Source organism: Babylonia areolata, chromosome 25 (assembly GCF_041734735.1).
Source record: "Babylonia areolata isolate BAREFJ2019XMU chromosome 25, ASM4173473v1, whole genome shotgun sequence".
Lineage (NCBI taxonomy): Eukaryota > Metazoa > Mollusca > Gastropoda > Neogastropoda > Buccinidae > Babylonia > Babylonia areolata.
The window spans coordinates 12,523,642-12,541,098 of NC_134900.1; the positions used below are offsets into that span (position 1 = coordinate 12,523,642).

The 17,457-nt window shown below is 37.6% G+C and overlaps 1 protein-coding gene across 3 annotated transcripts in view; it reads left to right on the forward strand.

Moving 5' to 3' along the window:
* LOC143299377 (microphthalmia-associated transcription factor-like) overlaps nucleotides 1-17,141 on the forward strand; it is a 78,037-nt gene extending 60,896 nt beyond the window's left edge. For all 3 annotated transcript variants that reach the window (XM_076612540.1, XM_076612539.1, XM_076612541.1), the window contains 7 exons: nucleotides 2,496-2,688; nucleotides 3,816-4,061; nucleotides 5,090-5,194; nucleotides 7,446-7,623; nucleotides 8,053-8,128; nucleotides 12,161-12,308; nucleotides 15,676-17,141. In XM_076612540.1, coding sequence (XP_076468655.1) covers nucleotides 2,496-2,688; nucleotides 3,816-4,061; nucleotides 5,090-5,194; nucleotides 7,446-7,623; nucleotides 8,053-8,128; nucleotides 12,161-12,308; nucleotides 15,676-15,981 — 1,252 coding nt within the window. In that variant the 3' untranslated portion in view covers nucleotides 15,982-17,141. The remainder of the gene's footprint in view (nucleotides 1-2,495; nucleotides 2,689-3,815; nucleotides 4,062-5,089; nucleotides 5,195-7,445; nucleotides 7,624-8,052; nucleotides 8,129-12,160; nucleotides 12,309-15,675) is intronic.
* Nucleotides 17,142-17,457: the final 316 nt, after the last annotated feature.

Consider the following 17,457-nt stretch of genomic DNA (forward strand, 5'->3'; position numbering starts at 1 on the left):
CGAAAATCCCCTTTCCCGCCATTCCCCCACCCCCTCTTCTGCCCATGTCTGTACTATGTGTTTCAATAATTTTTAATCTTGTACTGGTAGATGCAGTGTAAAGCTGTTTATCTAAATAAATGACACCAGAGACCCCAGGCAGCCTGACTGCATTGCTTAAGTAAATGTTTCCACTGTATTCTATACCTGCTAATCTAGGCAGTGAAAATGTGCCTAATTGATTTATTAAAAAAAAATATTTGATTCAAAGTTCCATGGCTGCAGTAATGTAGTACATACTACATGTAGATCTAGAGGTATAGATTCAGTGAATTGATATTAAAAACAACATAAGTTACTGGTGTTATCAGTTTCAGAAATAATTTCTGAGCATTAATAATTATGAATTATGAATGTAATTTATATTTTTATTATTTTGTCAGAGATGTAAATACACTGCTGGAGAGTTCAGCAGCCATCATGGATCTTGAGCATGCGCCTCAACTTTGTCTTGAAATTCAAGCATTACCAAAGGTGATCAACATTGACAAAAGCAGCAAACATGTGCTGTCCCCCCATTGAGTTGATAGCCTCCATTGCAACAACTAAACTCTGTTCAATGAAGTGCCACCGTATAGTATACACACAAAAAAGCAAAATATTGAAAAAAAGGCTGCTGTTCCACACGTTCTGCCTCGCTTGATCACCTTTGTTGCTCAGAATTTTGGAGAGCCAATCAACTTCGAGAGCATCATGTGATGCACCTCTTTTAGTCATGTGAACATGGAACTCTTCAGCGGTCAATTGTATATATATATATTTTTTTTTTTTTTTTTTTACACTGATACTTTGATAGTATTACTCTAGTCACAGGATCTGTTATATATATATATATATATATATATATATATATATATAATATTGAAGTATTGAAGTTCTCTTTTCCTGTTCCACAATAAGCAAAATATATGGATAGTTAATAAGAAATTGAAAACAAATCATGTTGTAGTGTTACTCTTGCAACAATAAATAAGAATCAATTATATTGAATTGTGCGCCATCATTAATGATTTGTGTGTATAAATGTGTATGCCCATACCAGCACATAAATTCTGTTAAAAACATTTTATTTTACAGCACTCAAAAGGGAGTGGGAAGAACTAAAAAACAACCAGATAAAACGAAGAATTCCAAGTCAATGTTTTTTACTTTTTCATTTGGACAGAAGTTTTGTTTAAACACAATATGGAAATTATGTAATCTATGCTAAACAGTAACACAATACATCCTGTAAGCTAGATGATCAACATTTATACCTTAATCCAAGTATAACTGGTGGAAGAAATTATCTATAATTAATTTTGATTGACATTCAGAAGGAAGCCTTCTGGAAACTGTTATATCATAACGGCTTAAAAGCTTTCATGGTACAACATTGAAGAGTGCAAAGTCATGTTGTTGGGTGGTGGTGGTGGTTTTTGTTGTTGTTTTTTTCCATTAACTCAATCAAGTCTCGGTCAAAATGACCTTGTTTCCCCCTCAAATTGCACTGGTTTAAGCTTCTTTTTTTTTTTTTATCTAAAAGCGAATGGAACAATGTCGGAAATCCGCATCCGGCAAGACTCGATTGAGTTATATTTCTAAAATTTCAAAATTAATATACCAGATCAATTTGTGTGGAAAAGTTTTGATTGGACCTAATTCAGTTTTCTAGTTTCGATTCCATTATGGTTGTTATTGCAGACAAAACAGTTTCAAATGAAATTTGTAAACCTGTCTTGCACTTGACAACAGATTAGTAATACTATAATCTGTAGTAACAAGTGGCATTATCACTGTTGGTCATTCTATATTCTTTAGTGGAGTCATTATTGTCTTAATGTCTATGATTAGTTAACTTGTGAAAAAGTAGTATAAGAAAATAATTCTACCACTACCAGTGACACATGGTAATATGTATATATACACCTAGGATTGCAGACTGGAGTACATGTCTTTTTATTGTCATCACTTGGCCGTTGTAGTTGCAGCCTATTATGTGGAATGTTGTTGCTGTTTTGTCCAGGTGTTTTTCACTTTCCCCTTCTTAGTGGTTCTACAGTGTTGATACTTTGATTGGCAAGTTCATGCAGAATGTAATCACGCCTCGTACCTCAGTTAAACATCTGTGGATTACAAGTTATTGAAATGCAGCAATATCTGCATAATGGAGTGATTGCTCAAGAAAAGAAAAATGAGGTGGATAGAGCTGTTGAATTCAGGCAAGGATAGGAAGTCATACTGTTTCCAGATCTGTAGTGTCGGGATCTGTAGTGTTTCAGAACAGGCAAAAATGGGTGTTCTGCACTTTGCTGTGTCTGGATACAAAGCTTGTGAACAAAAAAAGTACCATGTTGTCTGGAACATTGCAGAAACTTTTTGTTGTTGTTGTTGAGATATTAGAGGCCACCATCCTTTTTTTTTTTTTTTTTCTTGCATTCTTTCAAGCCTAATTTTTTACATTGGTTTTGTTGCAGTCCGCGGACTGACTTAAGGAACACAAACATGGGGTCCCGCACTCAGTTGCGACAGACGCTGGAGCGTCAGCAGGTGCTGGACCTGGAGGAGAGAGAGAAACGGCAGGCACATGCAAGGCAGCAACAACAGTCACAGAACATTGCAATGCCAGCCAGCTATCACAGTGCCGAGGTGCCACCCAAAGTTCTGCAGGTAACTATGGACACTTGAAGTGATAAATATGCTGGGCAGATAGATTTATATTTTCAAGTTTGGATGTTAGGCTGAAAACACTTGTGCAAAAGTCCTCCAGATCTGCCAGTTGCTACGTTTTGAGCAGAATTAACTGTGGTAGAATGCAATTTGGTGTGCTGTTAGGCTCATGTGTCAAGGTCAGTTGAAAAAATCTTTTTGTTTCCTACCCTTTTTCTGCATTTGTTTGAATGTGGACTCTTGCAGATGAACGAAAACATGGTTGATTAGTAGTGTCTTGGCCAAGGACTGTTTACATTTGAAAATTTCAGCCAGTTGTAACTTCTCATTGATTCAGCACACCTCAAACAGAAGTATACAGCAAGCTTTTTGTTTTTTTTCAGTTGCCCAAATATTTCACCCTTAAGATACAATCCATGCTGGAATGCGATTTGCTTTGTTAGTGGTGGAGCACAATATGTCACTCGAGCCAGCCATTCTGGAAAGTTGTTTCAGCAAATGTTTCTAACAGGTAACTCCACAAGAATACTAGTACCACTATTCAAGAAGGAAGGTAATAATCATGTAATGTTTAGAAAAGAATTTGTGGGATCAGCAGCAGAGCATACAATGAATGGACCTCTCAATATGGTCTTGTGGTCTCCTCAAGTCTTCGGGCAGTCTCTCTAAGCAGAACACCTTTCAGAAATGCTTTGACACGGTCACTTTTGACAGCACTCAATGCGCCTTTTTTTTTTTCTTTTTTTTTTTATTTTTTTTTTTAAGCCAGCTAAGTTTCAACAGTGTTGAATGCTGAGAAAGTTAAGATACTACTAGTACTAGCACATGCATTCTGAAATTTTGGCAACTGTAACCTGACTTCTCAGAAGAAAACAATTACAGCCAGTCTGAAGTTCGGTGATTTTAATGATCTTTGCCTCCCTCCTGAACCATTTAAATGATACAGCACCAAAGAAAACATACAGCATGGCAAAACAAGGCCTCAGTATCATTGCAGGCCACAATACATGTCAAATATTTTAAAGGTGGTGGTGGTTTTTTCACTCAGGAACATTCTCTAAAAATCTGGTTGTGGTTTTCTTTCTGTGGGTGGTTTACATGGCCTTTTACTTTGCCTGTGTGAGCAGGTGAAGACAGAACTGCAGCATCCCACCATGTATCACATCAAACAGAAGCAGCATGCGGCGGTTAAGAGCTTCCTCAGTGACTCTGACGACCACCAGATACCGGCACACTCCATGCCCAACCTAGCCATCCCGTCCACAGTGGACAATATGTGGTCCTCAGGTTCCGCCCCCACAGAGAGAGATAGAAGCTGCATGGCAGCACCGGACCTGGGTGATGTGAGTGGAACCCTCATCCAGCTGAGTGATGTGAGTAAAGCAAGGATGGGAATGAATGATGTGATTGGGGAGGGTACTAGGGGCATGTTTCCAGCCACACAGATGATGTATGACAAGTGTAAAGATTTATGATGTTGATAAAGAAATGTTCTACTCCTAGTTGAACTTGAATTATCTTAGATTTGAAATCAAAAGTCCTATTTTTTTGTTTGTTTATTGTAATAAATTTTGATCTGGAAGTCTGATATGAACCTTGAAAAACTCAGAAGTAATAAAGAATAAATTATACTAGGAATAAGATCAGAAGAAAAAAAGACAAAGTGAAAGTGTCAGAAATGAAAATGGGTTCTAGACACAAGGGCTAGCATTTGAAATAAATTGAAATTGTTTTGTACTTATTGTCAGTTTTAAAGTATACTGCAGATACAAACATCAAACTCTCTTCTGGCAAGAATAGCATATTAAGGTGAAAACAAGGGAGCAGATTCACAATCTGCATTCCTACAAGTGCTTCTGGACTGGTGAAGAAAAATATTGTGACTGAATGAGGAATCATTGAGTAACTGTGAAGAACTGAGAAGTGTAGATGACCAGACAGGTGAAAGTTTGCCCGTTCAGTCTGAGTGTCAAGATGCAGTATCTGCTGTCAGTTCCACTCTTCCACCTCCCCAAAGTCTGATGTTGTTTTCAATTTACCTGTTCCCTACGTGGTGGAGTTTCTACTCCACCATTTCCCCAGACTGTGTTAAGGCTTCCAGTTGGTTGCTAGATATGTCTTTAATCCCTTGACTGTAAAGATATATATCTATTAAAGTCACATACAGAAGATGAAATATACAAGTTAAAGATTGTGTAAACTGTGTCAGTGGAGTATAGAAGCAGAAGACTACCCAGTATGAACATTCTCAAAAAAACATATACAGGTGCTAGAATGGTGTGGTAAAAAGTTAAACATGTAAAAGCCAAGTTGTAAGTAGGTGTGAAGGTGGCTGCCCTTGAAGGCAGAAGAAAGCAGTTGTTTGCCAAAGTGTAACTGATTGAAGGTCTGCTTTTCACAGGAGGACCCAGCATTGAGGGACCTTATTTTCGAAAACAGCAGCCTTGACTTGGACACCTCGGACCTGCAGTCCATCACCCCTTCCCTCACACCAATGTCGAGCACGGTGAGCTTTCATCTTCTCTTTGTCTTGAGCTATACTGTCCTGTCAACCTTGCTTCAGCCTGCATTCCTGTGGGGTTTGTGTCATTCTCAAGGAGGCTCAGCACACTATATACATGTAAACATAGTCCTGCAAAATAAATCTGAATGGAAGTTTCTTCCCCAAAAAACAATTTTTCATGGAACAGTTTGCCATTTTGTACACCTAAAGCAGGGGCTCTACTGTCTTATTTTGAATCTGGTTTATTTAGCAGACTTAGAGTGCCAGTTCTCCCTACGTTTTTTTAAAAATTATTTTATTTTATTTTTTGAAAAATGATTTGTTTTTAACGTTTAATGACAGATCATGGCAGTGTGAAGTAATCAAGTGGGATGGCTGGTTGTAGAAGGTAGAAGATAGAGAAAAAAAAAGAACAAGAGAGGCAAGACCATTAAGACTCACTTGTGATATATACTTAATCGAACAAAGGTATTATGAAGAAAAAAGAAGCAGCCTTCCTGTCAAGAAGCCTTGTTAAATGTCACTAATCTCTGATGTACACATATGACGTTTTTTCCCTCCCAGGACCAAATTGTAATTGTAGTGTAGTCTGTAGGAACGAACAAATGATGGTGTACCTCTGCATGCGAGCCATAAGTGGTTGTGGGTTTTGATTGCCAGTGTCCTTACCATGTTTCCATATGTTTACCGGTATTCCTTTGGTAGGTTCTCAAGACCTGACCGTGCACTTTGAGGTCTCCTTGAAACATATGTTATAGTTTTATACTTGCATGACTTCAGATTTTTTTTTTCTTTTTAGAGATGAAGAAAGAAAAAAAAAGAGATTAAACTACAAACCTCAGAAAATCAAACAAGAACTGCAGACAATTTGACAAAACTAATCGGCAAACATGAAAAAAAAAACTTGTGACAAACTAGCAGGTGAAAAGATATTTTCCATGAAGAAAAACATTTTCAATAGTTTGATATATATGCAATGGACTGAGAACATGAGTGCACATGTGCATATATATATGTATCTACATACACATACATATACCTGAACATACACCTGTTCATACAAAATAATAAGTGCACATCATGGTACGCAGAACCTGGTAGACTTAAATGTACCATCTTGGTCATGGTTTCGTGGGTTCCTAAAGCACCCAGTTTTTGACTGACTTGTGTAAGGAAAGTGAGTCTGTGTTATAACCTGGTGTCCGGTTGTCTCTGTGTGTGTGTGTATGTGTGTCCGTGTCCGTGGTAAACGAACAGTTCGTCAGTACCAAATTTGGCTTAAAAATAATAGGAAAAAAATCTTCACAGTCATACCAATGATAGGTTGTAAGTCTCCCGCATTAAGCCGTGTTTCCTGTATCAACAGTTTATTTTGTTGAGGCCATTTCCGGGATTCTGAAAACAGCGTATTACCACATCTCAGTTGCAGTAGCGTAGACGGTGCTTTGTAAGAAAGTGGCGTAACCTCGTTTTTCTTGCAATCAAATGGAAAGAAATACAAATTCTGGACAGAACACACACAGTGAACAGACTACATCATCGACATGATTACTGCATATGAATATTTAAAGTGGATACTCAATTAACTAGAATGAAAATAAAAGAGAAATTGAATCGACCATGTCGTACTGTCCCGGTGAGTGTAACTGATACTTGTCCTATGTCTATCTAGATCCAGAGAAGATGGCTAAATGTTGCAGTGTGATCGCAGCGATGGCACTGTCTCCTTTACCGCAGGCCTTAAAGAATTCTCGAGTGCCCAAGATACACCAAAAAAACATGATTTAAACAGCATTATCAGTTTGAATATCGCAATCGATTTATCGCCCTTAAAAAAAAAGCATACTTATATAAAAAAATTTTGAACGTCATTGATAGATCCGCAATAGTGCAGTGACTAAAACAATTTCTTTCCATCCGAACATGCTGGCTTCGAATCTGTGCTCAGGCCTTGGTTTTTTTTTTTTGGTGTTTTGTTTTTGTTTTTGTTTTTTTTAACATGAAGCTTTATTATAACAAATACAGAACACATTTTTAACGATTGAATTTTTTTTTTAAGGTTTTTTCTTTTTTTGAAGTGTACCAAGTGAGTCTTGAAGGCCTTGCCTCTTTTTTCTCTTAATTTCGTATGTCAGGCTTAGTCTTTATGAGGTTTAAATCTGTCTTTCCACTGAGTAACATCTGTTGTGTGTGTCTCATTTCTCCTCTTTTGTCTTAAATACCCCTGAAATGTTTTTCCTTGTTTACTCACTAGTTGCCCCAGTCGTCTCTGTTCACACCGTTCACACTGGAAGTGGACAGCGCTGCCGCCACATCCTCCTCATCCTGTCCACCCGTCTTCCAGGGTCAGGTCAGCCCTCCTAACCATATGTCTGAGGAGGAGCAGAAGTTGTGGGTCAGGGACAGACAGAAGAAAGACAATCACAACATGAGTGAGTAACTCTTGTCTGCCTCTGGCTTAATGTGGATGGTTGAGTCATTTGGAATGAACAACGGACACATTGAGCATGTGTTCATTCAGATTTCCAGGTGCACACTTTTATGGTGACTCGAACAAGATACACAGACTGTTTTCTTGTATTACAGATTTAAAAAAAGAAACAAAAAAAAAAAGAAATACAAACAAAGACATATGATGTTGAGCAGAATGATGGCAATTATTTAGGCTTACATGTTGAAAGAGGATATTAATGCTTTGCTTTTGGTGCAGGACTTTTAAGCTCGTTATCAAACTTGGGGATTTAACAGAAGATGAGCTGCTGTTTTAAAACAGATACAGGGCTGAGGTGGTTCTAGGGTATTCACGAAAGTTTTTCTGCATGTAATGACCAGGTCTTTATATAGTTCCATTCGTTTTGCAGTTGAGAGGAGACGACGGTACAATATCAACGACAGAATCAAAGAACTTGGCGGGCTTTTGCCAAAGTGCTACGATCAGTAAGTCATATTTGTGTTTATTTTGGCTTGTTTTAACATTAGATCTTTCTCAGATGGATTGGCTGTAATCATGGAAAATTTAACTACACTTTTTGACAATTTGTAAGGTGTCCTTGATAGAGTTGTCTTTGTAAAGTATTTCAGTTTATTGGTGTGTAATGAATGTTTGTTTTCTTGATATTTGAGTAATGTCTTAGAATGGCTGCTGGTTTGTTAACTCTGTGGAGACGTAGTGAAGTAGTTCATGTAGTTTTGCTGTGACGGGCAAATATGGACATATTTGAAAAATTCAACACACTTTCACACAGACACAAAGACCAAATTATATATCACTGGAAAGTTTATTATCTCTTCGTTTAACATTTTAAAACAGTCTTCTCATTAAATGCTGCTAAATTTTTTTTTTAAACATTTTAAATTATGTCACTAAATACTGAAAAACAAGAAAATTTGAAAAATAGGTATACTGGACTCGCCAGGCATGTCATATCCATCAGCTAATCCACAAGAAACATAGATGATTTTCTCACACAGTGAGGTTCCCTGATTCTCATGAATCAGTTTGAAGTCAAATGTTGCACAACAAACTGTTAAAAAAAGTAAAATAAGTGATCACAACACTGGAAAAACAGAAAACTGCAAAACCATACAAATCCATCACTTGAAAAAAAGAAGGAAAAAACCCTATTTACACATTTCTGCTGCAGCTTGATTATTATGTAGTCCTTGACTGTGTGGAACACCTCAAAGCTTGGAACAGCACAGAGGGGCACTTCATACTGTTTGCACACGATTGTGGTGGCTTTTTTTCATGTTTTTCACCTCTTGACGTGACGCTCCTTGTGCTGTGTTTGGTGTAGCACACCTTGTACCCTCTGTGTTTTCCTGGTCTGCTGCTCCTTGGTGGGTGGAATGTTAGCAGGCCAGTGACTGCCTGGCCTCAGTCTCCTCATGTCTGCTCCTGTGTCTGGCAGATCTCCTCCTCATGCGTGCAAAGTGTTTTGAATTTCTGCAACAGACAACGCTGTCATTAGAAAAAAAGAAAAGCTTTTGTATGTATTGCAACAAAAAAAAAAGGGGGGGTAAAAAAAAGAGCAAAATAAACATAATATTACACAGCATATACACATGCATGATAATTCAGGAGTGACAGTATAAATAGCACACATGCACAAACACGCCCATGCATAATACACTGACACACCCATTGCACAGACACACACCCACACAATTTAAGTGCACACACAGAAAATAATTTGACATAAATCTATTCAAATTGTTCATTAAAAATTGTAAAAAATCAACATTATTTACACAAGAACTAATTTAGCAACAATATCAAATTGTAAACACACTCACCTCAACAGGAGTGGGCGTGTCTGGAAAGTCATGTGAGAGTCCTGGGGTCCCAGTGAAAGGTGCAGCCAGTGGGAAGTTTGTCAGGTCTTTTACCCACTCATAGAAGTGCTCTTGTTCCTCATCGTCAATATCTACAGTCATCAAGTCATCTTGTCTTGCAGTATGGCTGTCACTTGGGTCAGTCAGCAAAGTTTCGTTGTCACTTTCAAAATCATCATCTCGTACTAACTGAATGTCGTTATCAGAAAAATCATAAGAGAATTCGTCACCAGTGTCTAGAAGGTCACGTTCAATGTCTGATCGTTCTTCTGTCACATTTTTGACAGCCTCACGCAGGGAGCACGTTCATTGTACCACCATGTTTGTTGTGTAAGAATCACAACCTTTGACCGGGTCAAGAAAGATCGAGAACAAAAAGTCTTTCACGCGGTTAACAGTCAAGGGGAAATAACTCAATTTTTCCTAGACTGTCCCTCAAGAAAGCCTGGTTAGTTTCCCTTTAATTGAACACTGCTGAGAGTATGAAAAGAAAAAAAATTTGGAGATTCGTCGTATCTTACACTTTGGCATGTCGTTCTGAACAGGCAGAGCTTCAGCTCCAGCGTATCTCCAATGAGTTAACCCTGTCACTTCCAGGACTATGTGATTTTTTGCAAAATAATCACAAACCTCTATAATGATTTTTTTTTTTTAAATCACAAAAATTAAACTTATGCTCAAAAGTACGTAAAAACACTTATTTTCTTGAAGGAAAATGAAAGAGAACATAATCATAAATTGAATGGTGACAGGATGAGATAACTCCCAATCAGGGTAAGATAACTCAGATTTTTAGAAAAACAAAACGCACAAAATACTTTTTTTGAGGGGGAGGGGGGGGGGATAAGAAGAAAATTTAAGTGTCTATTTTATGGGTGGAAATGGTGCTAGAATATTTGCAGATGTATTGGGCATAACACCCAAGTGCAGTTATGTTTCCTCCACTATCGGGTTGTTTTAAACATAAACACTCACATACACCCACCCACCCAAACACACCCAAACACAATAGTACAACACAAAAGCTCACTGTAAACAATATTTCGGCTTGAAGCTTTCATGTGGAGGGTTTCATATTAAACGAAAACCTAAAAATGATGGTTTCAAGCTAAAATATTAGGGTTTTTTTTATATACCCACTTCAAACACGACCCTGGCCCGCTCCAGGTGATGTACCTTGCAGCATGTAATCACTACAGGGATAACCGGAATCACTTCATTTATCAACAACAGCAACATTCTTTCATTTGCAATCACGTTTTCAGAGTTGCCATAATCAGTGTGCGGAAAATCAAGCAAAAGTTTAGCCACCTCTCCTGTACCGTACATCCTGGCAGTCAGGTTAACACGCTTCTCAAAATGAGAAGAAAAAAAAAGCATCGGAATCAAGCCAAAACTTGCTGAGATATTGCTTAAACACTCAAGGTATTGCATTGTGCAGTGAAGTGAACATATGTAAATTAGTGGCAGCACAGACAATAATGCAGTTACCCCTAAACCGCAGATTTATCAGTGGTTGGAAGTTAAACGCTTGAGAGCCATCAGTTTGTTGAGTCAGTCTCTACTATTTCTTCAGATCCATGATCATGTTAATGATCTCCGTGCTGCCAGTAAGCTGCAGCCAGAATCTTGGTATCATGTGATTATTGTTTTGTTTGGTCAATGAATTTTGTGATCACTTGCCAAACATTTTTGCCAGAGTATAGTATGTGTGAAATAAATGTTGCCATACATAAAATTCATTGATCATGTTAATGATCTCCGTGCTGCCAGTAAGCTGCAGCCAGAATCTTGGTATCATGTGATTATTGTTTTGTTTGGTCAATGAATTTTGTGATCACTTGCCAAACATTTTTGCCAGAGTATAGTATGTGTGAAATAAATGTTGCCATACATAAAATTCATTGAGTATGTCGCCGCAGTTCCACGGTGCTGAGACATAATAGCAGGGGCACAGTGTGTTATTACTTATATAAATTTGATGGTTTGATCATTGTCCATGGGTGTGACTGTTGGAAATTAACTCCATGTATCTCAAACAGTTGTAACTAAAATCATTGATATTATGCCAGAAATCTGCATTTGTTGTCAGAGTTTTGGTGACACAAGTTTTACAAATGTCAGTACATCTCTGTTTAGTCAGAAAAATAATGTCTTTTTTTTACAGATAAATTCCATGGTCACAGCTTTATGATTGGTCAGTTCCAAAGTTAGATCAGTATAACATGACTTTGCATTCCAAAATATAGAATGGTTGGTTGGTTTTTGGGAATGTGGGTTTGCATGAGAGTTAAGAATAAGTGCATCAACTGCACAAAATGTGAATGCTCTCACCCACAGTTTTCTTTGGCCTCAGATCAGATTAGGACAGCACAACTGCCTCACATACCATGGATATGCATCTTTGACAGGATTGCATAAATTCTTGACACTGCAGTATCTTGTATCATGAAAGGAGACTTGAACAGTAGTGGCCAGGGGACAGATTCAGATAACAAAATGCAGTTTTTCATGCCATAAACTTTTTGTTACAACAAACAAAACCTTTAGACTTTGGGGGAAAATTTTTTTTTTTTTAAGTCATTACAAATTTCAAGAAAAACTTATTGATATGAATTATGTTTTCTCCTCCAGGGACATGCGCCAAAACAAAGGGTCCATTCTCAAGGCATCGGTGGACTACATTAAAAAGTTGAAGAGAGAAGTGGAACAACTGCAAATGGAAAGAGAAAAGAAGGAAAAGGCATTGAAGGATTACTACAGACTACAGTTGAGATACAATGTGAGTACTTACCTATTTCCAGTACAGTATGACATCTAACGATGCAGCTTGTAGTGTGAACTATAATGCCCCCCCCCCCTCCCTGCCCCGCCCCCTGCTTACCAGGAGTAAAGGAAAGTCAGTTGCCTTGGTCTTCACTTAAAATGCACGATCTTGACTTTATTTCAGATCTGAGTATATTGCCAAAATGCAAGGTTGGTTTATTCATTTGTTTTTATAATGACTTACAAAAAATCTACGCCATTTGGTGACTTGCTGACTTATTTTTTTATTCTCCAGCACCAACATCCCTGTTGAAAAATGATAATACATGGGAAATATAGGAAAACATGAATATATTATGAGATATTTAGTTTAGCAGAATATGAACTTTGGTACTTAACTGATTCAGCATAATTATTTTGATTCATTACACACATACAGTATGTGGTATGAGTGGATAAAAGTAAAAACATCAGGATATTAATCAAGAAATATGACACTGGTATTGTTCCACAATATAATTCTGACCCTTACGCCACTTCTTTATCAGTCAGCCTCCCTGGAGTGAAACGAGATCAGCTTAGCCAGAGCACAGCTGGAAACTGTGCAAGAGATTGACGAAGACACATGGAAGTTGCTGTACTCGGAACTACTTTATTTTTGGAACCACTCAATCAATCTTGCTGATTTCTTCTTTATATCAGTGCAAGAAGATTATTGCATATTGTAAATAATTCTTGTGAAAATTGATAATTATCTTTGCACATCGCACTCCAGTTGAAGCAGTAACACGCTGCCTTTTCGTGTATAGCTTTTTTCCTCTTCGTAGTGCTGTCACTGTCAGTTTTGTCATTTGACAAATCAACACTGCCAGCAGAATGTTCCCCATAGTCACTATCAGCAGCGAACTGAGAGTTTGGACTTTCATTCATAATATTTACAGCATCAACTATAAAGTATACTGATGTGAAGCATGAGTTCCATTAGAAGTACTTGGTTGGGCGTCCATAGTGAGTGTTGAGCAATCACAGTTCAGCTTGCTTCATTTGTCGTCAAAACAAGCGGTGAAAATGACACATCTGGTTCAAAAACAAAGGCAGTACTATATTGAGGGTGAAGATGGACTGACCTTTCACCTGATGTAAACATTGTCACTGTGTGATTCAGGGCAGAGAAGAACATGGTGGGAAGTCAATATGATAGTTTTGTCGGCCAGCGTCGCCTTATGTGGCGAACCCCTGCAGTCAAATCATGTCGCCTCAAGTGGCATAAGGGTTAAAGCATTGTTTTCAGTTCTTTGATCCACAGTTCTCCACTTGAATTAAATTGTGGAATTAGTTAGCTGGGACAGCAGTTGTCTTCACTGCTGCTGTGATGGTCAGTTGAACAGTTTTTACGCACTTGGATACAGACCCTTGAGTCATTGGTTGGCTAGTAAGAAATGGAGATATTGGGTCTCCCTGTCTACATCCTTTTTTGTGTCTTTAAGCCCTTCTATAACACAGTTAACTGAAGAATTTAAGTCACTACAGTGTGTATACCCATTAACAATGTTATTTTTGACTCACTTGTGTAAACAGAGTCTATGTTATAATCCAGTGTTTTGACTCACTTGTGTAAACAGAGTCTATGTTATAATCCAGTGTTTTGACTCACTTGTGTAAACAGAATCTATGTTATAATCCAGTGTTTTGACTCACTTGTGTAAACAGAGTCTATGTTATAATCCAGTGTTTTGACTCACTTGTGTAAACAGAGTCTATGTTATAATCCAGTGTTTTGACTCACTTTTGTAAACAGAGTCTATGTTATAATCTGGTGTTCTTGTGTAAACAGAGTCTATGTTTTAATCCGACGTTCGGTTGTCTCTGTGTGTGTATATATATGTGTGTTTGTGGTTGACTTTTAACATTGCCATTTTTTCTCTCCACATGATTCCTTTACCGGACGAAGTATAAAGAGAAAGTGAGTCATGAAGGCTTTGCCTCTTTTTTCTATATATTTTTTTTATTTTTTTATTTATTATTATTTTATTTTTCAAACTTTTTTTTTTTTTAATTCATTTTATGCATTTACATTTTTCACATGAATACAGAAGACATTAACACATTAACACAAAAAGTAAAATATGCATCATGACTATATCAATTGTGTATTCAACATTTTATGTATTAACGTACTAGAACGCAAACTATATGTCCATAGTAGACATATATATTAGAGGTTCATGTGTATATAGACCTGAAGAATGTCATATTTTATATGAAATAAAATAAAATAAAATAAATAAATACATACAAGATGAATAAATAAGGATGAAGAGACAAAGAGAAATTACAGAGAAAGAGAGAGGGGGGGGAAATCTTCGTTTTTACTCTACAGTGCTCCATATGAAATGGACCAATGATATTGATGTGTGTGTGTCCCAGAAACATATACACATGTCTCTACATTTGTACATTTAAAAAAAATTACTTTGGTGTTATCAGGAAAACAAAAGGAAAAAAAATTACTTTGGTGTTAACAGGAAAACAAAAGGAAAAAAATTACTTTGGTGTTAACAGGAAAACAAAAGGGAAAAAAATTACTTTGGTGTTAACAGGAAAACAAAAAGAAATGAGCAATTCAGTATGCAAGCAGGTGTATTATTGTCACAAAATTGAATGAGCTTTACATAGGCATCAGAATTCAAGTCTTGTATTTCTTAAGATGTAAAGAAAGAAAGAAAAACTTGTTTTAGATGTCTTGCCCTTTTGATCGATTTGTTTAGGTTTTTCAAATTACAAATTACAAACAAGATTTATATTATATCTGTATTATATTTTTAGTGAGGTCATCCTCCCCCCCACCCACCCCTCTGTATTCATATTGACAGCCCTGTCTCAGTGTTGAAGCAATATTTCTTTATTTTAATCATTCTCCAGAAAAATGAAAATCCTGCAAGAAAGAGAAGAGTTAAAAAATATTGCCACTTCAGAGTTACTTCTCATTGTTCTCTAAATATGACCAGGTTTTACCCATAATGACCGAAAGAGTGAAGAAAGGTTTTGTAATTATCCGGTGAATGTCTTCAAAGAATCTTGGAAACAAATATTGGACAAAAGCAAATAAAACCCAATCTTTGATAGAAAGCACAAAAAAAACACAAAAAAAACTAGTTTTTTTTATTTAAAAAAGGAAAAAAAAAAGATTTTGAAAATAGTTTGAGTGATTTCTTTGTTCCTTTATTGACAATGTCAATGTACTGATTGATTGTAATCGCTGTTAACTATTGTGTGAGTGAATTAATGTACTGGGCCCTAAAAGCAAGTGGATATCATTTGTTGTGTGTGTTGCCTTTCCGTGAATCGTGCTTGTCATTTAGAAGTAACGTTTTCAATTGCAGCAACTCAACATGCTCATGAAGCAGACGGGCACATCGTTAAGCAGCTTGGAGGAGATGAGCACCAGCTTTATGGTGGATCCCAGCATCATAATGAATGTGCAGCAGTCGGGCGCCACACCCCAGCTCCCAGCAGAGGAGCCCAGCCCCTCCACCTCCTTTAACACCTTCATCACACCCCAGCCCTTCGCAATCCCCGCCCAGATGGACTACACCATGGAGGACAGCTCACCCATCAGCTGTGACCCCATGATCTCCGCCCCAGTCAGTCCTGAGAATGATGACCCAACTATTTGCCTGAAGCCCTGATGCCGCCAACTTCGCACTGGAAGCAGTAGAACTAATGGACAGCAGAAACTGAAAATATGTTTTGATGCCGTCGTCGACAAACCAGGCTGGTGTATGTTCACAGCAAGGAAAGCGACAGTACCTTGTGACTTCTTTTTTCATACACTTTTTTTTTTTTAAAGTATGAACCGAAACAAATGTGACCGTGCCTTTTCAGTATGTAGTGTGTTTAGATGTGCATATACACATACCACCGTAGAGGTATATGCATTCTGGGAAACTTCTTTCAAGGCAAGGCCTTAAAGTTATGTGTTATGACACTTGATAGAATTTGGCTTCTTTGCCAAGGGAGGAAGAGGCATGTTCAAAGTAAAATGTGGTTGAAAGATACAAAACAAAAATTTTTTGAGGTGCTGCCTGTTAATGGGCTTCAGAAGACAAGTGTGTATTTTGGGGAGAACAGTAGAGCAACAAGGATATTTTTATGCAATACTCCTTTTTTTTTTTTCTTTTTTTTTTTTAATCACCCTCGTTCTAGTTTGCATAGAGCAACAAGAATGTTTTTATGCAATACTTTTTGTTTTTATGCAATACTTTTTTCTCTTTTTTTTTCTTTTTTTTTTTTTTATCACCCCTGTTCTGGTTTGCATGTTGGTAAAATCCGTTGATCCCATTTTCCTTTCATGTGGTACTGCTGGATTGCCACTGATTATAAAAATCAACTGGTTGTACAAGGGAAGGATGACAGTAATTGGAGGGCAGGTGTTAAATGAAGCAAAACCACAGGAGCAGCTATGGGGAATTGATTAAATATAAATCTGGTAATAAAGCTGTCAGGTGGAAGAGAAGTGAAAACTGAATACAGCAGGATATGCTGTAAAATGAGATGTGCGAGATGCAGACAACAGATGGACAAGAGTTCAGCTGGCGTAAAAATGATGGCAATGGTTTCCTGATATGCAACACATGTTTGCTGTCATTCACTAAGCTTCAAAATAGGGGGTTTTTGTCGGGTTTTTTTTCGTGGGGATTCATTTTTAAACGGGAGACCTAACCATCATTATGATTATCTATGATGGAAAATTACCTCAAAGGATTGATTCTGAAATAGAAAATTGTCTCATCTCAGTGATGAAAAGGAAAGCAGCTGTGAGTGACGGGAATGTCTTGAGGTGCTCAAGTTGGAAGAAAAAGATCGTTTAATTACACATACTTAACCGTGACCCAACTAGTGCAGACTCCGGCAGGGGTCTGACATTCCTTTCCTGTGCAAACTACTATCCGCCTATGCGGAGGAGACGAAACTACGGCCGATAACCTCCCGGAAGTAGGTAACCTCCCCTTTGTCCCGCTGGTTATCGCCCTCTTTTTCCGGCAGCCATCATGACTCCTGTACCTGCGCTCTTCATACGGCTAAAGATCGTTTCCAGCTATAATTTTAAACGATACCTGTCTTTTGTGTTCATGGTGATGGTAAACCACAGAACACAAAGCATT